This window comes from Rhinolophus ferrumequinum, chromosome 20 (assembly GCF_004115265.2).
Source record: "Rhinolophus ferrumequinum isolate MPI-CBG mRhiFer1 chromosome 20, mRhiFer1_v1.p, whole genome shotgun sequence".
In the NCBI taxonomy this organism is placed as follows: Eukaryota; Metazoa; Chordata; class Mammalia; order Chiroptera; family Rhinolophidae; genus Rhinolophus; species Rhinolophus ferrumequinum.
Window position 1 is genome coordinate 46,066,843 of NC_046303.1, and position 22,094 is coordinate 46,088,936.

The 22,094-nt window shown below is 36.1% G+C and overlaps 1 protein-coding gene across 2 annotated transcripts in view; it reads right to left on the reverse strand.

The window, feature by feature from the left end:
* PHTF2 (putative homeodomain transcription factor 2) overlaps positions 1–22,094 on the reverse strand; it is a 111,353-nt gene that overhangs the window by 75,794 nt on the left and 13,465 nt on the right. For both annotated transcript variants that reach the window (XM_033088896.1, XM_033088897.1), the window contains exon 2: positions 13,159–13,238. In XM_033088896.1, coding sequence (XP_032944787.1) covers positions 13,159–13,203 — 45 coding nt within the window. In that variant the 5' untranslated portion in view covers positions 13,204–13,238. The remainder of the gene's footprint in view (positions 1–13,158; positions 13,239–22,094) is intronic.

The following is a 22,094-nucleotide window of genomic DNA, read 5'->3' on the forward strand; positions in this document are numbered from 1 at the left end:
GACCTGGAGCTGAGCTGCGCCCTCCACAAGCAAGACTGAAAGGACAACAACTTGAAGCTGCACAGCACCTTCCACAACTAAGATTGAAAGGACAACAACTAGACTTGGAAAAAGTCCTGGAAGTACACCCTGTTCCCCAATAAAGTCTTGTTCCCCTTCCCCAAAAAAATCTAAAAAAAAAAAAAAAAGAAAGAAAAGGTGTGCTGTAATTGCAAGAATCCAGATGGCTATAAAATGACTTCTAAGAACGACTACTGGTATGCCTACAGAAGTTACACCTTTAATTTTCATTACAGGCTTAGGAAGAAATAAAATATTCACTGACAATAGTTGTTAAAGTTATAATGAACCATTTATCTAGATAATAAGACTGTGCTAAAGTACTAATTTTTTTCAAGTGCCTTGAGAAGAATTTGCAATCTTACGCTGTACAGACCAGTATTATCTTCTTGTACTAATGAGACAAGGAAAATAACTTAAGTCAAATAAATTGAGAAATTATACCTTCTCTGTCTCTAATGCAGCCCCATAACACTGCAAGTTATTCACACTATGAAACCTGTCATCATAAAACTTGTTTATCTTTGTCTAACTCAGTATTTCCCGAACTTATTTGATCACAAAATCCCTCTATTCTACCAACATCTACTCACATCCTGCAGAACACACTTTGGGAAACATTCCTTGTATAAATGTGGGTGTGAACAGAAACCATCCCGTCTTTATGGCCCTTCATGCTGTGACGTGACCCACCTCACTGTCCTTAGTAAGCGTATCAGAGTTTTCCACTTAATGATTATCTGTGTTCCTTAAACTGTAACCATAACTACTTTTGTTAGCAACGGCCTGGATGACAATCAAGATGAAAACCAAACTGGTGACAGTTAACTGTGGTCACCCAGAGGCATGGCCAGACCCCCAGCAGGTATGGTTTTTATGATATAAAAACAGTACAGTAACAGGAGTCTATAGCAGAGAATAATTTGCACAAAAGTACTGGGCCTTCTGTCTGCTCCAACTCAATCTTCCAGGAAGTAAATTACCCTATAATAAATTCTGTTGTATTCTATGGAGTCGCCTGCTTTGTCTTTTGGCCTGAAGATACACCTACAAAGGTGTAATGCTGGCCATTACACTTTCGCCTCCCCACCGGACAGTGACTCTAGGCTAACGTATTATATTTAGTACTGAATGTAATAGATATTTAGCATACAGGGACTACTTCACATGTTACAACTAAATAAATTAAATCAAGTCACTTGAAGTAGGTGTATAGCTTGGTGCATGGCACTGCACAGGAACTCAGCACAATAATGAAGAACTACATGAACTAAAAGTTTACCAGAAGTATCGTCTTCTGACAGCACTGCTGTCATCAAAGCAGCAAACCCTTACCAAGTACCAACTATAAGGTAAGGCACTGAAATAAATAATGGAGATACAAAGATTAGCAAGGGGATTAATTATAGTGCAAGTCAAGCTGTGGTAAGCGCTAGAATAAACAAAATGCCACTGTAACTCAGAGGTCGAAGAATAACAATTTATAAAAGAGATGCCCCTATAATTGCTGGTGGATGGAACAGAGTGAATTTAGGTTATAATTATACCGTGAACGACTCTGGATATTTATATCTAGGATGGTAAAAAAGGATCAAGATCTCTCCGTAGTGTTGCCTGTCCCTACACAGAAAGGACTGCTCCCATTTCAAATTTGTTCCCTCAAGGAATGCAGTCAAATCCTATTAGATCCTGTCAGAGACTCAGAAGCCAACTTGAATAAGCTCCTACTGGCAACACAAAACAATCGGGGCAGCAATAACTGCAACAGGTTGAAACACATCAACTATCTTTAAAGCCAAGAGTTTGCAGATAATTAAATACAAACAAACAACTGGTGACTTTGGAGGATGCTAGGTAATTACCACATTACTTTGTAAACTTGTAAAAACAGAAAGAATCAAGAAAAGAAAAAAGCACTATACTTCTGCCATGAAAGGAGCACACCCAACTTTTCCATAGAAGCAGGCAGTGGACACCTAATCCAGTCTCCACGGGATAATGAAAGACGTCCTTAGGGCAAGATTCTAGCTTTCAGTTGTAAGGACCAATCTGAGTTAGTTTTAAAAAGGGCAGGGAGGGGTTATGGTGGGCTGCGCCCACTGCAACTAAAGATTAAAATCGGGGACTGGACTTGGAGCTGAGCTGCGCCCTCCACAACTAGACTGAAGGACAACGACTTGGAGCTGATGGGCCCTGGAGAAACACACTGTTCCTCAATACTCCCCAATTTAAAAAAAAAAAAAAAATTTTTTTTTAAAATCAAAAACCACTAAAAAAAAAAAAAAAGGTTGGGGGGGAAGGGGGCCAGGAGTGGGCTTCCCAAGCAGTAAGGTGGAAAACAGTCTGGGGAGACTTCAAAAAGTTGTATCTGTTGGATGGACGGAGCTAGTAAAAGCTGAGGGCTGGAAGAGGCTAGAAAGCTAACTGAAATTAGATCTGAAAAATTCTTAAAGGCCTTGTGAAGAAACTTCGAGTTTATACCATATGCAAGAGTGTTATTAAATAGGTAAGTAACAAGATCAAATTTTTATTTCAGATAACCCACTCTGATGGCTGTGGGGAGAAAATATTTAACTGGAACAAGAATGAAGAAACAACGAAAGAAGGGGGATCACAGCAAATATGAGCAATATTTAGGAGATAATATTAACAGAATGGTGACCAGAAGCACACATTTACATGGAACTTTATGTGAGTTCCCATAGTGCTTTAAAGATAATTCTATTGTAGCATTTACCATAAAATACAATAATTATTTGTTTGCATCACTGGGGACAATGATGTGGGGTCCTTTTAAGATAGGTACTCAGTATTTGCTACATAGAAGGTCCATCACAAATGCCACTTAAAGTAGATAGGTGCAACTTCTACCAGGGCATGATTCTTTTGGAGAGAAAGAGAGTCTAGGCAATAAAAATCTTTAATTCTAAAAGTCAAACTGTACTGGTAAAACAAAATGTACTGAATTTTTCCTATATGAAGTCAATGTAATGAGGCTTCATCTAGCAAGTTTCTCTAGTTTTATAACACTAAATAAAAACAGAAAACATAATAAAGTGTTACAGTAGCCATCCAGCAGTAATTTAAAATATATAATGATGTCTACCATTGAGATTGGAAATATAAGATCTCATCTTCTGATTCCCCAAAGCTCCAAAAGAACTAAATTTTAATAAGGCCACCTTATTTCCTCTTTATGTACTGTCTTTTACCTGTTAAAAGCTATGCACACAACCCACTTCTCCACAAACCACAGAAATCAGAACTCTATAATTCTAATCGCATCATAGAGGGTCGGGGGAGACACCAAAAACGGAAAGCAAACTAAAGCAACATTTCACTTTAAATGACCAGATATAATATATCTTAATAAGGATATTAATTTGGGGCAAAAATTTAGATGGGAAATGTTTAGGTTGTATACCTTCTCCAGCACTTTTATTCTTGTGAATCAATCCTTGGTACCAAATTAAACTTTCATTTGAATAAATTCTATGGGCCAGTTAGCAAAGAACGAGGTAGCTTCTAAGTTACCCTGTTATATAGCATTTATAAATGTCATTCTTTGTGGAACTATAAGCATACAGCAGGTTAATACCAGTGTTTTAGACACTCTCAGGCCTTTTCAAAGTTGGTACATTTGCCTAATTTTAGGCTGCCAATGGCAACCTACCAACTTGTTTTACCAACATGTCTGTTACCATGGTTAAAGACAAACTGACTGCAAGATATTTGGAATATAACTGGCAAACATTATATCCTTGACTAACCTTTCTATTTTAAATCTATTCATTAGAAAATGAAAAAGGTTAGAGACTAGTTTTCCAGTAGTATGTCATAAAATATTTTTCTTCCCAACTCCCAACAGGAATAAGAAGCTTTATTCATTACAGATTTTCAACTCTATTCCAATAACATTGTTTCTTGGATCTCCTCATACCTGTGTAAACAACTAATTTTTAGACACTGTATTTGGCAACTGCTGTAGGCAAATGAATGTTTCCTTTTAATGCCATTCCATTTATCAATGAAAAGTCATAAGCAAATAAATGAGAACTGCAGCATTTCAAAGAAGTTATGTACTATGTAGAAATTCCTAGTTCTGACGTATCAAAGTATTTGCAAAACAAAACCAAAAACTTTCTATTACCAAATATTCAACTTCTAAAGAGGACAAACATGGAATAAATACTAAGTATTTGGGTGTTTATGTATTCACAGTATCTGAACATGGTGAAAAGATGTCTCAAGAACCTTAAAAACAGATAAAGAATTTTCTACTGATACTGTTTTTGTGAACCCAGTACTTTTATACTCAGGAGTACTGAATATAGATCCCCTTGGAGCCTGTAAACATTACTATGTATACTGCTAGGGAACAGTCCGAGGTTTTTTTTTTTTTTAACCATTTTCTTTACCCATGGGATTTGAATCTGCTATCTCAATGAACAAGTACTGCTCATTCGAAATTCTGTAATTCCTGGGGTAGTTCACAAGATCTCTAGACTAGATAAGATCTCTAGATGGTTGTTCAATAGACTGTTGCAATTACAGAAAAAAATACATTCTCATACATTCGATGAGATGAACAGATATTCATGTCTGCCCAGTACCTTGGAATGCTACCTCATTTGGAAATAGGGTTTTTTGCAGGTATAATTAACTAAGGATCTCAAGATGAGATCATCCTAGACTTAGGGTGGACCCCAAATCCAATGACTGGTGTCCTTATAAGAAGAGGAGAGGACACAGAAACAAAGTACAGAAGCCACCGTGAAGATGGAGGCAGATTGGAAAGACACATCTACAAGGCCCGGAAGGAATACTAAAGATTGGGTTTCCCAGAAGCTTGGAGAGGCACCTGGGACAGTTTCTCCCTCAGAACTTCCCTACAGAAGGAACCAACCCTGCTGACACGTGATTTTGGACATCTGACCTCCTAAACAGTGAAAAAAATAAACTTCTATTGTTTTGAGCCACCCAGTTTGTGATCATTCATTACAAAAGTCACAGCAAACTTACACAACTTCCTATAATATCTTGATATAACAACTGAGTTAATCCATTTCATCACAATAAATCAAACCATGAAAATACATATGGAAGCATTCTGAAAAATAAATGCGATTTACATATGTATAAATATGATGCTGTTATAATATGTATAACACCATCATCACCATCAGTACCATTACTGTGATATCAACACATATGTATATGTAATACTAATTATAGCTTCTTTTTAAAAGATGTATACTCCTCAGATACTCTCTCATCAGAAGTCATCTTAAAAAAAAAGAAAAAATAAACGTCTCAAATTAAGCAAATTAATTTTATAAAAAAATTTTTATCTATTTTTTAAAGCAACTTTAGCACAGAAGGAAGAGTGGCCTGAAAATCAGCAGACCTGAGTTTTGGTTTTATCACTAATTCACGACTATTAAAAAGTTATTATGTGTACAGGCATTAGGTTTTTTATTTATAAAGCAAAAAGTTTAAAGGAACTACATGATCTCTAAAATCAAACTATCTTGACTACTGTATAGCAGTAGTCTATACGTTTTCTTTCTTTCTTGTAAATAAAACTAAAACTTAATTTATGCTAGAGATCCCCAAACTGGAGAGAGCATGAGGGTGGAAAATTAAGAACTTTATGACCAAAATGAGGAAGAAAAATCTTAAGTGAAAAGGTACATATTTCAGCAACTAAACTAACCAGTCTATTGCTGCTATGACAGTCTTATTTTTTGGCAGGTAAGTGATAATGAAAAGGAAGAGGTGGAAAACATGATCAATGACTGAAGCAAAGTTGAGGTTTATAAATTACATTTAATCATGACTTTGCTGTATGGCTGGCTGTTAGACAATAAACATCAACTAAATTCCCACTATTCTAATACTGGGTATTAGAAGTCTGACATTTTAGCTTTCTCATTTATAAGTAAGAATCTTTTTAGCGTCATGTAAATTCTTAGAATGCATGAAATAAAGCACTCTGACAAGTTGGGGAGCAATTCCTCTGATAAGTGTGAATATGAAGTAATAAGTAATGGAAATAACTCCCGTTTATTGGAGGCTTAGCCTGTGTAGAACACTTACATATACCATCAATTAATCTTCAAATAAATATAAGATAGTATTTATATACATAAAGAAAGTGAAATTCAAGGAAGTTAAGCAACTTGTCCAAAATTATACAGGCTTTCCAGAACACGGATTCAGTCCCAACCCCACCACCCAAGAAGACACACTGCCTCACAGAGCAGTCACCACAGGGGGCGGGTTGGGACTGACAGGCAGTACAGAGGTTCTGTAGAGCTGTAACATTCTCTTTCTTGACCTGAGTCTTGTTTTACAACAGGACAAAAACAGTCCTGAACACAAACGTGTTCAGTTTGTAAAAATTCATCAAGCTGAGCACTTATAACCTGTGTGGTTTTCTCAATAAATATACCTCAATAAAATTTACAATAAAATATAGCTTCTATGCATTAGGACTCCCTCTTTTGTTAAGTAAAAATCCACGTCAAACTAGTTTCCACAAAAAGAGGAAATTTACTGGCTGTCACAGCTAAACACCTCAAAAGTGGGGTGAAGATAATCTCAGGGTGCAATGAACCCGGAGAGCTGACTGGCCTCTGGCTGCCTCTTTTTACCCCACTCCTGCCCCACTCAGTGTTGCCTCATTTTCTTCTACTGTCCACAGCTTTCTTCATGTTGAGGTAACACGCCTAACGGCGGCTCCACACTTTCATCTTCTAGCTCCTTGATGAAAGAAGCAAGAATCTTTTCCATCAGTTCTAATTAAAAAAAAAAAAAAGTCTGTAGAAGGAGAGTTCAGGTCATCAGACAAACCTGGACTGGTCATGGTGGCCAAGGAGCTGGACCATCTCCGATCTTGCCTTAGCCGCATACTCACCTCTTTGGCCAGATTGAAGGAGTATGTACAGCACAGATGTGGTCGTTAAAGAAACTGTGGAGAACTGAAACCCATTCTAATTTCTCATCTATTATATTCCAATTCATAAGATACCGTATTTTGCCGTGTACAATGTGCACTTTTTTGCCCAAATTTGTGAGGAAAAATAAGGATGCACATTATCATGAGTAGTATTAATTCCATATCTATATAAATGTTTTTAATTTTTATTTATGCTTATGAGTTAAAAGTGCAATAATAAATAAATGCTAACATGCCTTTAGAATACAAAAAACAAGCACCTAAATAAAAACAAATAAAACTTTGAATTAAAAAAATTAAAATGAAAGATTTCCCCCCCCAGAAAATTTGGGCCAAAAACATGGGTGCGCATCATACACGGTAAAATACGGTACATGACTAATATTATTTTAAAAAGGGATACTTCATATGTATTGAACAATTCATAAGCCACTTTAAAAAACTTTTTAAAAATCATATTTAAAGTTGACTTACTTCTGCACAACCCTGAGAGGCACACAGGGGAAGCATTACTATCCTCAGTTTATAAAAGAACTGAGGCTCAGAGAGATTAAGTAACATTTTCAATACAAGCTAGTAAATGCCATAAAATCAAATACAAGTGCTCATTCAACCATACCACATTACGGGCACAGTAGTCTAAAATTACATTAAAGACTTAATGGTACATATGAGAATATGGTTCGAGGGAAAAAAAACCTAAAAGAGAAAATGTAATAAGCCCATTTGTCTGAGGCTAAGTACCTCTATTTTGGTAGATCTTAATTTTCTATCTACCACTATAACCATCCAGAAGCAGAAGAGGACTGTACGGAAACCATATCCGATCAGAAAGCATTTCTTGTGTATCACTCAGAAGGCTTTCAGTTGCAAGGAAATAAAACTCAACGTCAAGTGACTGAAAAAACTATGGGGATTTATTATCTCACACAATAAGAAATCTCAAAGTAAAACATTTCTGGAGTTAATTAATTCGGTGTCTCAAAAAGTCCTGAAAAACTCATGTTCTTTCCATCTTTCAACTCTGCCGTCCTCAGCCTGTTGGCAAGCTCCCCTCATGGCAGCAAATTCACAACAACAGCTCCAAGCAGCAGAACCTCACCCACCAACGTCCAGAGACAGGAAACAGATCCTCTATTTCATTTCATTCATTTTACTATGTTAAATTAGGTAATATATGTAAAGGTCTTAGAAAATGCCCGGAACATAATAAATGCCATATAATTTTTGCTATTTTTATTGCTGGGCCTTTTTGAAGAGATGGAAGATTTTTCCAGATGCCTTCCTCTTTCATTAGTCAGAACTGGAATACAGGCCCCTTCCTAAGCCAATCACCAGCAACAGAATTCCAAGATCGGCTTAGACTACAGGATTCAGCGCCTCTGAGGATTTAGGTACATACTCCCAGGCCTTAAGGCTCTGTGCAGGATAATGGATTCCGTCACAAAGTAGCTCTTCCCACAGGGAAAAAGGGCAGCAATAGATTGGGGTAAGAAATCCGTTTTATGCCCGTCCTCCACACTTCCTTTCTTCTCACAGAGCTAAAAGCGGAGGGGTGTGGGGGTGCCTTGGGGTAGGTTCCCACAACTTGGAGGAAGTTTCCTGTGATAGGAGGAAACACACCAGCTCTAGGAACAGGGAAGGAAAGAGGCAGACAGACACATCTGATGGGGCTCTGGTCTTGGGGTTTGGCAAACGCTGAGAAAAGCGTCACCACGTTGCATGGTTTACTTTGACAGCCAATAAATGTCCCTGTTTTGCTAAACATAGTCTGAGCTGAAGTTGTCTTACTTGCAAAAAACCCTGACTGATACAGAAAGGAAAATCTTAAAAGTAAATAAGCATAGGTTTTGGAGTTGAGAACTGCGATTTAATGCTTCTTAACCATCTGTACATCCTTGGGCAAGTTATCGCTCTGAAATGCCCTGCTTATATACTTGGTGTGTGTGTACGTACACACACACACACAACTGAACCTTACTAAAAAGGGAGAGAATTTAAAGTTCCCAACTGATTAATCAGTCAAATTCATGTTATTCAAGCTAGTTTCTCATTTATATTACTAAATAAATCCGACTGTTAGCTCCTATTTAGAAGCCATTAAATATATTTATTCAAGTTTTCTTGCTGGCTATTGGCTCCAGAAAGGCAATGATCAAGGTCTATATGTAACACAGTCCTTCCTCAGTTCTGTGAGCTACGTGTAAGTTCACTATTTTACTATCTCTACAGTACTGCCAATGCTTTTCTTTCCTTTAAAATTTGGAGGTTATTTCTGGGCCACCCTTCTCGTATGTATTCATCTCCTGAGAATACAACCTCAATCTCTCAAATTTGACCTGCATATTTACAATAGAATCCTAGGGGTCAGTTTTTTAAAGGAATATTTAGTGTCAATTATCTTTGAACCCATTATAACTTTAAGCCCCTATTTAGGATGCCTTCCAAAAGACAAACAATCCCCTCTCCTTAGGAACAGAAAACTAGAAATACGACAGCAGAGTACTGCCTTATAAAAAAACATTCAATAGCCCAATATTAACCAAAACTGTTCTGGTTTCTCCTTGTCACCATTCTTGAGGCATTAATTGTTCCTCTGAATTAATGATTGAAAATTTGTTTCAATAATAACGTTCAAATTATGCATGGTTATGGATGCTACAAAATTAAGTTTAAAATTAGATATTAAAGGACTTTTAAAAATCTCTAAATAAACCATGTAAAGAATAATTCATCAAAAGGTACCTGATCCTTCATTAGATCTTCCACACACATTTTAATACTTTAAAACAATTTGTTTTTATTTATTTTCTCCAGGAAATTTCACATCAAATATCACAGCTCATGTTTACAACAGTCCACAAATCAAATAATGGTCTTTGGGGCTAGCTAGTGTTCAGTACTCAAAACAAAACATGAAAATGTCATCCTTTTCCAGTGGGAAAGGTGACTCTAAAGTGAGTTAAAACCAAACAAATACTCAAGAAAATGAATGTGAACATTTCTTGGTTTTTATTTATAGTGATACCTCCTAGTATAAGCTGGATACTATGGAATGATACTAATAAAATAAAAACATATTAAAACTTTTAAAATCATCTAACGGGAATTCGTCACCTGGGGTTAAAATCATATGTGAAATTTTGTGTGTATGTACATTATATACACTTCTCTGGAAATAAGATCCTGAAAATTTAAAAATTTCCACAATTTCAAAGGGATGCATATGACTGAAAAGAGGCTGAGAAGTATTATCTAGTTAATGTAGGAAAGTGATACGTGAGACCCAAAGAAATTATTTGCCCACGATCAAATAATCAGCAAGTATCAGCTTTAGCACTTAAGCCTTCTTTTCACTGAAACATAAATATCTCTAAAAGGACTTTTTTTTTGTAAACACTTGTTTAAGAGAAAAACAAATCTGTAAGACCTAAAAGCAGTGAAGGGAACTCTCAAGCTGATGATAAAAAGCAATACCAACATGGCAGATGAGAGGTATGACTTCAGAACAATTTGTCCAGGGTGGAGCAGGAGGACAGAGAGTTCTAAGAGGGTCTTTCAGGAGAAAGAAAAAAGGGAACTGCTAGAATACCTGAATGGGACTGACTGTAACGAGGAGTTTTCCGGTTCTAACAGACTTTGGAGAATTAGGGGAGAGGGGGGAAAAAGTTGCACAGACAGGAAACACTATCACAGTACATTATATGACGCAGCTCTAAACAATGCATATACAAACACGAGCCGTGAATACTGATTTAACCAAAATCTGTAGTTATTGGGGTAATGGGGGGCGGAAAGGGGAACTGAGGGAGTTCATAAAAAAGCTAAATCTTTATCATACAGTCAGAAATCAACAAGTAACATCTACAATAAAATAATCAAGTAAAGACAAGGTAAGTGTGTTTAAGAACATAAGGAAAATACCATAAAAAGGACCCCACACAGTGTTATTCAGTAGGATACTATTGCATTTTGAGAAAGGTAAATCTCTGTAGTATAGGGCTTCTTAGAAGGCAGGTCAGCAAACTGAAGCATGTGGGCCAATCGAGCCCGTTGCCTATTACGTAAATTAAGTTTTATTGGAACATGGCCAAGCCTATTCATTTCATTCATTTACGTCTTGTCTATGGCTGCTTTTGTACTGTGAAAATGGTGAGTAGATGCCACCGAGACCTTATGGCCCTCAAAGCCTACAATACTTACTATCTGGCCCTTTACAGAAGAAGTTTGCCAACTCTAGTTTACTGTATTGCATGACATTTAGTATCTTATTCCTACCCACAAACGTCAGTATTCCCCCAAAAGTAATTATGAAAACCAAAACTTCACACCCTACATTTGCAACCCATCCTCCCCAACTCCCTACCAGTGATGCGGAGTAGAACTTTGATTTAAGAACCATGGAGCTATAAAGAATTTAAAGTGATTGTCTCTGGGGAGCAGAACTCAGAGAATGGGGAAGGATAGAAGAGGGACTACTGGGGGGTGCGCTTTTTATTTCCAATAAGCCTTGAAACACTAATTAACCTTTCAAAGTAGTCCCATGTATTTCTTCAAGAAAATTACATTTAAAAGCAAAAGAAAAAATATACAGCAAATCAAATCTGGTTAATGATTCTGGGACTTAAGATAAAATGTGTGACTACAATTGTTCGATATTATTTGTGACATGTTCTATTTGCTCTGGAGAATTTTTTGTTACACACATCCAAAGCTGTGAGGTAAATGGCCCCCACTCGGACAGGAAGGGTGTCACTGTACTAACTGAATGTGAGTATAATGTTTCAAACCCTCGGATCAGAAGAAAAGTCAACCTAGTACATTCTACAAGTGATCTTCAGTGAAGTTTGAAGTGTTTTACATAAAAAGCCAAATAGATAAAATGCTTAAAAAACATTATCAACTCTCATAAATAGAAATTAGGAGAAACGCTTTCAAAGAATTAAGTAGCAAATAAAATTTTTCTTTAAGTTTAATTCTTTAATTCTTTAATTTAGTTTTATTTTAAATTGATTGGAAGTTTAAAAGTAAAGATGACACCCATATAGAACCACAAAAGGCTGAATTAATAGAATAAAAACACTTCTACTTCCAATTTAGTACCTCATATAAAAAAGGTGATCTTGTATAGCTGCCATATGTTTTACCCAGAAAAGAAACAACACATCCAAAGATGAACAGTATTCTTATGTTTGTCTAATCTTTAAAGTGTTCTAATTACTACTTATTTCCAATTCAACTAAATTTTAAAATTGTCTGACTTTCCCACATAGGAAAAGCTTTCAATATATTTTGTTACTAGGAACCTGAAGAATAAGGATCAAGAATGATTTAAAATATGAAAACAAACATAATTCACTACATACACTAAAAATCTAAGATACTACATATAATAAAATACACATTTAAAGAGTGTAAACAACACACTTTGGGAGTAAACAGTATACTTACTATATTTTTAAAAAGGCATTTATTCTCTTGCACTTTATAAAGAAAACATTACATTGGTAAAGCATATTTTGAAATGTACCGGATGATACAGCTAGTTAAGTAGTTATGACAACGATCCTAAAACATCAAAATAAACATCCTAATATTTCAGCTTATAAAATACAGTCCCCAAAGGTGTATTTTACTGAAAAGATTCAGCTGTTGAATTGTAACTTACAAGAAACAGATTGAAACTGTTGTTTCTTTTTATGTAAAATAGCTATAAAATTATAACAGCTCTGCTAAACAAGCTTTCTTTTAAAAGAAATTAATGCAAGAAAAATTTTAAATTTTAATGCTTTTATAAAAGTGTTATATTCATCATCCTGGAAATTTGGTTTATATTATAACTGAAAATAATCACTCTAGCTACTCTGAATATGTGAAGTAAAAACTGGAGAAAAAATATTTTTTATTTTATTTTACTTCTGAAACCATTTAGAAGTAAAACTGTCACAAGGAAAACCAAAATATTCTTCCCCTTCCACCCAAAAGATCCTGAAATCTATTTGTCATTATTTTAGGTAATACCTGATATAAATCCATAGCACGCACGCGTGTGAACACACACACACACACACACATACACACACACATTTTTAGAATAAAAACATTAAAGATGTTAAAAGCTTTGACTATCAACTTACCTTTTTTTGATACCAGACTATAGCATCAGTGACTTTGGACGCCATTTATTCCACTGAAATCACACATTCGTCATTTTAAGCTGTGCAAGGGAGAAAAACATACAAATGACTTCCACCTTCCGAAAGGAAACTGCACAACATGCATATATAGCACTCTGGTTACTTGTAGAGCAAAGGGTGTACGACTACACTTACATTACTCTTCCTCATTACTATTTTAGCAACAGGTTCCTTAAGTAAACAAAATCAGTTGCCATAATAAAAGAAGGCTCTTTCTACATGAATATAACACTTCAATTTTCTTACAAAATAGTTGAATTGTTTGTGTTTGTTTTTAAATCAGCCTTTTAAATAAATATCAGAATTTCCCCGGTTATATTGGAAATTTTTCATATATAAATTCACATATGATAGGAATCAGTTCACTCCTAAACAGACCAGTTTTGCTGTAGCTTCTACCTAGGAACTAGTGTCAATTACTGTTGCTAAAGGATGGCTTGATAGAAATGCCAAAATTTATAATCATATTTAATTTTCCCTGATACTCAGTAAACACAAAGTTGAACTAAAATCAAATAACTGGAGAAACCTAGTTAATTTATAACCAATATTATAGTTAATTACATAGGATTAATTAACATGAAGGACTTCCCAGATATCCCAGTTTGCTAATATTTAGAAATTTACCACAGACCATTCCAAAGCATTTTTTTCTGTGTTTGTCTAAAACAGTTTTTGAAGAATTAATTTCTAGAAAGAAGTAATTCCAGACTGATTCCAGTTAACTCTGGAATATTTTTCTAGTTGTAAGACCAGGCTGGATGGAGGGCACCTCAGGTGTGGTGTTAAGGATGAGCCTCAACAGGTTCCAACACAGATACACTTGCCCCAGAACAAACTCATTCCAGACAAGACCATTCAAAGCCACCAGGATCTCAGGGAAATCCTGGAGTAAAGCACCCTGCTGAGCTGATCACAGCATGTGAAGATCTGCAAACGTACAGATGCTACGAATATACTTGACCCAAGTAAATAAAATACTAAAAGTTTACGTATCATTCTTGCAAGCAGATTAGGATTGAAATATAATGAGAATCATTATCAGCAAGTTCAAACATTCAAATGATCAACCTATAAAGTTTAAGGCAGAATTTATTTAGTGCCTGTATTTTTGACAGTGCTATAGATCAGATTAATTTATTATCTTTCCTAAAATACTGATTCTATCTGTAACTGATCAAATTCAAGCAAACTATGTTTTGAAATTCCTGACAAATGCCCTGGTATTTGTCATAGGAGGAGTATAGAGTCAAAAGACCTGGATTCAAATATTGTCTTCCTCTATCTAATATGCAATATTGAAGGAGTCGCTTAATCTCTGTGACCTCAGTTTCTTTCACTTGTACAATAGGAATAACTATACCTATCCATCCCTCAAGAAAAGAACCCTGAGATTCTTGTAATACTGGTTTGGTATTGATGAACTCCTTTTGCTTTTCCTTGTCTGGGAAACTGTTTTATCTGTGCTTCAATTCTAAATGATAGCTTTGCTGATTAGACTAATCTTGGTTGTGTATCATTAATTTTTATATTAAAAAATTGTGCAATCCATGAACTGGTTAAGTATTTATATTTCCTTTTTTAAACATGGCAAACAGTTTAGAGAAGGTATACATGCAATCAGTTTTTGGTGACATTTAAAAAAAAATAGCTACCTGATTATCATAAAATCACAATGTACATTCTCAACTATATACATATGGATTATTTAGATTTCAAAGTTCACTTCCACAAAGTTTCTCAGTCAGGTATGGGTACCTCCATTTCTCTCACTGGGGTTTTTTTTTTTGGAAGTATTGACTTAAATCTTCCATTTTGATTTTCCTGTCCTGGAGGCTTCTGGGGGTGATTCATTAGCTTTATCCACATTTCTTTCACCCTCGAGGATTTTCTCCACTGATTCTGCTAGGGGACTACTGAGTACAATATTACACCTTCATTATATTTTTTTGTCAAGACAATTGTGTATGCTTTCCAAACTGATTATAATTCTCCTTCGCCCCACTCCTGGTCTGCCTTGACAAATGCAAACTGTTAAAAAAAAAAACAGTACAAAAAGTATGAGAATATCAACTTTTCACTTTAACCTCCTTCTACTTTACCTAATCTTTACTGACAAAAATTCCATGTTGCCTGCCAAGATAAAGATCCTCGCTCCTAACCCCAAGTGTAAATAATATACATTTACATAAAATGTGAAAGAATTTTTTTCTTCACTCAATCTGTTAAATGTATGATATATTTAACGTATTGGGGAATACTTAAATGGTCACATATAAATAATAATAATTTTTTAAAAACTTCAATGAAAGTGCAGAAAACGTTGCCTGCTTCGAATAAAACGATCTGAAAGAAAAATTCTTTATATACTTTGGTTTACACCAAGCTACAGTTAGAAATAAATTTCAAAATATCAACTATAACAATATACTAGGTATAAAAAATGTTCTAAATATTTCAACTATCTTTATTTGAATTTACAGAAATAAAAATTCAGTCAATTTTGTTTTCAAAAAAAGAAAAACACCTTTCTTTAGTAATGGTAAAGTTTGCTGTACACTCATTTAATAGTTTTTCCACTGTGTCAACAACATTTCAGTGACACAGGGTGGCTCATACCTATTTTTAAAACAGGTTTTACAGCACGCTGAGAAAGATTTCTGAATCAGACATCTGACAAAGTATACTCAAAGACACGCAAATTTCACATGAGTATAAACAACAAAAATTAATAACTCAACAAATGATGTCATGAAGGTTTTTTCTAAAGCCTTTCTACTTCTTTGATTCTGTCAGTCTAGGAATACAGATTTATAGTCTCTATTATCATGATAGTTCATGATAATTCACTTTTAATGCTGAATTATGGTATTAAAGTTAATTTACAGGAAAAAAACACAGAAAGCTTATTGTTCGTCTTGAACAGAGGATCTTAAATCTTCTTCCTTTTCTTTTTTTTGACCAACTGATTTGATAGAAGGATGGGTATTAAGCTATGGAAATAATTCAGTTATAAAACCACAGAGCATATCATTTAAATCTTACTATATAGACAAGTTTCTCTGAGGTAATTCTCTGTTTAACTGTTTTAATCATTATACCTTGTCAAAACATCGGAAATTATTCTTTACTACGTCAAGGTTCATACAAAATGCATTTTCTTATTTCAAAGACCAGGGTGCAGGAAAGATGACTATGAAGTGATAGTATGTAAGTCTGTCTTACAGAATCTCACTATCAATACAGTAATGCCCAGGAGTATTCTTTGTACAAATGTAGGTTTTTTAACCATTCCCTGTTAGAAAAAAATCAATCTATCAAATACTACACGTTATAATGTATTTTTCTCATTATTCTGTAACACATTTCTGTTCCAGCGTGACTCACACTACACTCAGACAACAATTTCTACCCACCCCTGACACTCTGCTTGTGCTATTATTCCCATTCCTTTTCTCCATTCATTTATCCTTTTAAATCAGCTCAAATCCTACTTCCTCTAAGATGAAGAGTTCCTACAGGTATTCTTTTAGCCTAAAAAACGTTGAAGATTAATGTCTCTTCCAGCACTGATCTGTACTAATAAATCTGGCATTTAAATAAAACTGCATCATACGTAAACACTCTTAAGGGGGAAAAAAGGCATATTTCTTTCTCTATGTCTTATTAAGTAGCCCGTAAATTATAATATGCAGTAGAGGAAGTAAAGCAGAGAAAAATCAATGACTAAGTATCAGGAGAATTAGGTTCTAGATCCCAGTTCTGATATTAAGAGCTGTGTGCTTTTGAGTAAGTTTCTGAGTTTTCTGGGCCTCAGTTTCTCGCCAGTGCCATCTAGCCACACATGCCACAATTCAATAAAGGTTAAACAGGTAACAGTTTGAGTAACGCACAGTAGTTCCTCTGAATTCCCCTATTAGCACACTCATAAACATTAATATTTTAAATCAGTGTTACATATATGGAATTTAACACAGTAGAAACTTAGACAAAATGGAAAACACGTTATTTTTAAAAGGTAGTTTATGTAAATCTTCTCAGGCCCTGAACTAGTTGTTATTCTATTCAACAAACAACCTTATATCACTCCCTACTGCCCTCAGAATCATATTTAGTTACTACCCTTTAGAATTGTATTTAAACCCTCTAAAATCTCACCCTAACCGACTTACCCGACTTTTCTCACTGTTTTCTCATACATGCTATGTTTCAACCATACCACATTTCCTACGCTTTTCCACCTCTGTGCCAATATTAACACTTCTCTTTCCAAAACAACGGGGATTTCAAGAAGGCCTTCTAAATTCCACTTTCTCTAAAAGTTTCTCCAAAATTTCTCTATTAAAGATTCCTCATCCTGTTCTCTGTTCCCGTTACACTGGGGTGCCCCCACAGTTTCTTAAAGAGGATTGGGGTCCAATGTCTTTATTATCTCTGCATTCTCCTATAGCTTTCCATGTATACAGCTAACCTTGAACAAGGCGGGAGTTAGGGAGGGGCACTGACCCCAGTACAGCAGAAAATCCGCGCATAACTTTAGACATCCCCAAAACTTCAGTCGTCCCTCGGTATCTGTGTGTGTTGTGTGTGTGTGTGGGGGGGAAGTTGGTGCCAGGAACCCTGCAGATACCATAATCCGTGCATGTGTGCTCAAGGATTTAAAAAAAGAATTTAAATCGAATGGCACAGCACGGATTCCAAACCACTGATGGAAAATACTTTCTTGGATCTGCGGTTGGTTGAATCTGTGGATGTGAAACCCTGGACATGGAGGGCCAACTGTGTATTTATTGAAAAAAATCCGCTTATAAGTGGCCCCACACAATTCAAACCGGAGTTGTTTTCAAGGGTCAACTGTATTAATAACAATGATTATAAACCAAATAAGAAAGCTGGCAACCAAACCACCATCATAGATGAGTAAGTTTAAGGACCAGAAAGGAAAATTCTACCAGTCCAACACCTGCACTAGCCCAATATAAGCACAAACACAGAAACCATACTCTTTCCCAACACTAAGAGGTACAAAAATATCGTGAAGTATTATAAATATGACACATTTATTTACCGAGGTATGAACTAATCCACCAATATATAACAATTTGCAGACCTAAATAGTACAATAAAAAGGAGTTAAGGTCAAATCTGCCAAGTCTAGTCTAACTCCATTCCTAAATGCTAAAGTTAAATATAACTCAGTTGCCTCCTCCACAGCTAAAATTAGCAACTTTTAGACTTCAGAAACTGGGAACAAAGCTGTTCTGCCCTTAAAAAGGTAATAAATGCTAAGGTTCAAATCCAATTTTTCATATTGATACTGAAGTCACAAAAACGTGAAACTCTCGTAGAGGGAAACCTTCTACCGTGTCCCCCCCTTACCTACAGAAGATGGATGCCTGAAACCACAGACAGTATTGAACCTTATATATACTATGTTTTTTCCTGTACATCCACACTGATCATAAAGTTTAATTTATAAATTAGGCACAGTAAGAGATTAACAACAGTAACTAATAACCAAATAGAACAGCTACAACAACATACTGTCATAAAAGCTATGAGCATGGCTTTGGGCCATTATTAAGTATAATAAGGGTCACCTGTACACAGCACTGCGATCCCACAAGAGTCCATCTGACAACCGAGATGACGACCAAGTGACTAACAGGCGGGGAATGTCTACAGCACAGACACGTTGGACAAGGGGATGATTCAGGTCCCCCTGGACACAGCTGGACGTTATGAGAGTTCAGAAAGCTACCAAGAACAATGAGCAATTTGAAACTTATCAATTGTTTACTTCTGAAATTTTCCATTTCATATTTTTAGACAGCAGTCGACCCCAGGTAACTAAAACCACGGGAAGCTACATCGTGGATAAGGGAGAACTACTGTACTAGTTTTAGGGCTGCTACCTTCTAATCATGTGACTCATAAATAGTTACAATTTCTTGGACTGTTTTTAATTCGTCATCTGGAATGAGGATATTATTTCATAGAAATGTTGTGAAGAATAAATACCACATACTATATGTTTAAAGTTGTTTTCAACATTAGGATAGAAAAAATGAAATGCAAAATGAGGTCTAATCAACAGAGCTATACATTTTCTATTATGTCAGTTCATAAAAGGAATATTTGTAATTTTCATTTTCCTTCATGGAACCAGTGCATAGTCTGTGTTTTTTGGGCTAGAAGATAACACCTAATCTAAGAAGAAAAATTATAGGCAAGTAACTTCTCTCTAAATCTGTATTTACATAAACTTTGGTGCTATTGTGAAATCGAACAGAATTCCTAGAGTTACAATCTTAATCCCACACACAAAGCCCACTGTAGAACTTCCTCATGGGTACAACCACCTCACCCTGTATGTCCTTGAAAATAACTTAAATTTTAGGGTTTCTTAAATTTAGCATGTACCCACAAAATCTCTACTATTCCTTGAGTATTCTTTTGGGCTTTAAAAAACAATAATTAAAAGGTCCTTTAAATATCAAATCGACAGTGTATTTGGTAAGTGATTCTTGTTTTATTTGATTGTTGTCACGTGGAAAAATCAATGATATACAATCTATTTAAATAATTTAACTTCCTTATTTACTCACAAAATTGTTTACCATCAACCAACCAAGCTCCACTCAAACACAGATATGTTCCTATGGGCCTCTAGTAGAAACGTTAACTAAGTAAGTGTTCCAGGTACTCTGTCAAAAAATTAATTCACTAAATGATATTCAAGTGGCTTAAAACTTTAATAGATATTCAAAATGATTTTAGAGATTAAAAATTGCTAACTATGTTTCATCAAAAATGCTATGAATAAAATTCACTTTATTTTATTTTTAAATACTTTAGCGATGTTCCAAGCAGTACCTGATCATTTAATAAAAATATTTATTTACTGAACACTTACTAATATTGCACTGTTCTAGGCACTGAAGATACAACAGTGAACAAGAAACAAGGTCCCTGCCCTGATGAAACTTACATCACAAGGAGAGACGATAGAAAATGAACATCAAATAAGATAATTTTGTGTTGAGAAAGTGCCATGAAGGAAATAAACAAGCAGACGTGATTGGGGGGGTGGGATACTCGGGGAAAGGATGGCTAAAGAAGTCCCCTCTGAGACGACATGTGAACAGAGATCTGAGAGGTAAGCTCAGTCAGCTATGTCAAGAATTGAGGGAGGGCATCCTGAGCAGAGGAAACAAAACACTAAAACTCTGAGTGGAAATGAACCTCGTATTTTTAAGAAACAGAAAAGAAGCCAGCGTGACACAGGTGACAGTGGTTCAAGATGAAGAATGAAAGGGCGGTAGGGACCATAGCATCATAGACGCCATAGCAAATATCTGGATTATAAAGGCAGGTAGGCAGGCACTGAAGTGATTCCAGCCAAGGAGTGACGTGTGACTTGCAGACCACTCCCACAGCGCACAGAGCAGACTGACTGAGGAGCTCAGAGGGGAAGTGGTGAGACTAGTTAAGGAAGTCTGAGTCCCAGGCAGAGGCTGACAGTTTATTAAGCTCAGGAGCAAGCAGCAGAAATGGCAATAAGTGAGCGGTTTTGAGTTTTATTACGTATGAAATCAGTTAAGATTTGGGAATTGACTAGGATCGAGCAAGTTGGGGGAAAGGATTAGGGAGAGGAATCCGAATTTTTGGCTTGAGCCATTTTCTGAGAGTAAATACAAAAATTTAGTTTTCGACCTGTTAAGGTGACAACACCTACTAGACATAAAAATAAAGAAGTCAAACAGGTAATTAGGTACATGGATCTGAAGCTGAATATAAAAATGGGGATGGAGAGATGAGTTTGGGAGCCACACACACAGTCAATATTTAAAATCAGAGGTAGGTTACACAGGTATATGCATGTGTCATAACTGAACACTTAATTAAGATCTGTGCCTTTCTCAGATCACTTCAATACAATCATGTGACTGACTGATCATGTCACCTAAGAAGAGTATAATTAAAGAAAGGCCCAGCCCCAAGTCTACTACTATTCAGAGGAAGTGGAGTAAGAGAGGCCAAGAACAGAAAATGAGTAGAAAGAAAGGTGAGGTAATGTCACAGAATCTGAGAGGGGAGTCTTTTTCACAAAGGATAAAGTAGGTTGCTAAGAGATCACTGGGTTTAACAAAACAGAGGTTAGAAATGACCTTGGCAGGAACAATTTCAATGGAGTGGAGGAGATGGAAGTCAGAGTGGAATAAGACAAAATGCTTGATAAAGAAGAGGACATGTGTGACAAATTACCAGAGATTGCTAATTGACTCCCCTTACTCTACCATCTTCCTTTTGCAAAAATTTTGCTAGGCAGCTTGCTGCCCAAAACAGACCTTCCCTAAGCTTTCTTGCAGCCAGGTGTGGCTGCAACTATGTTCTGGTCCAGACACAAACAAATGCATTAGGCGGAACTTCCAGGTAGGCCCCTTAAAAGAATCTGACTCAGTTGGAGAAAGCCCTTTGGTTTTTCCCTCCCTCCCCATTTCCTGCTCCCTGGAATGCTGTTTCAATGGCCGCAGCTCCAGGAGCCACCATGGACAGTGACAATGAGAGAAGCAGCCAGGTGAAGTCACAGAGGAAGGTACCTGGGAGGACTTTGGTGAAGCCACCAGACGAAGTCTGGTCTGCCTACCTCTCTACTTCGTGTATCCAAGACTATAAATCTTTATGGTTTTAGCTATTGCTATTAACAGACAAACCAAATCTGGCTGACACTGCTGGGTATATATAGGGGTTCAGAACAAGTGACCTCCCAAGATGTGCCTCTGTGGTATGCAGACTGAGCTAAAGGCAACCAAGACCCTGCAGGTCAAGAGAAACTTCTGCCTCTCCTTAACTAGAAGAATTTTAATTAGGGG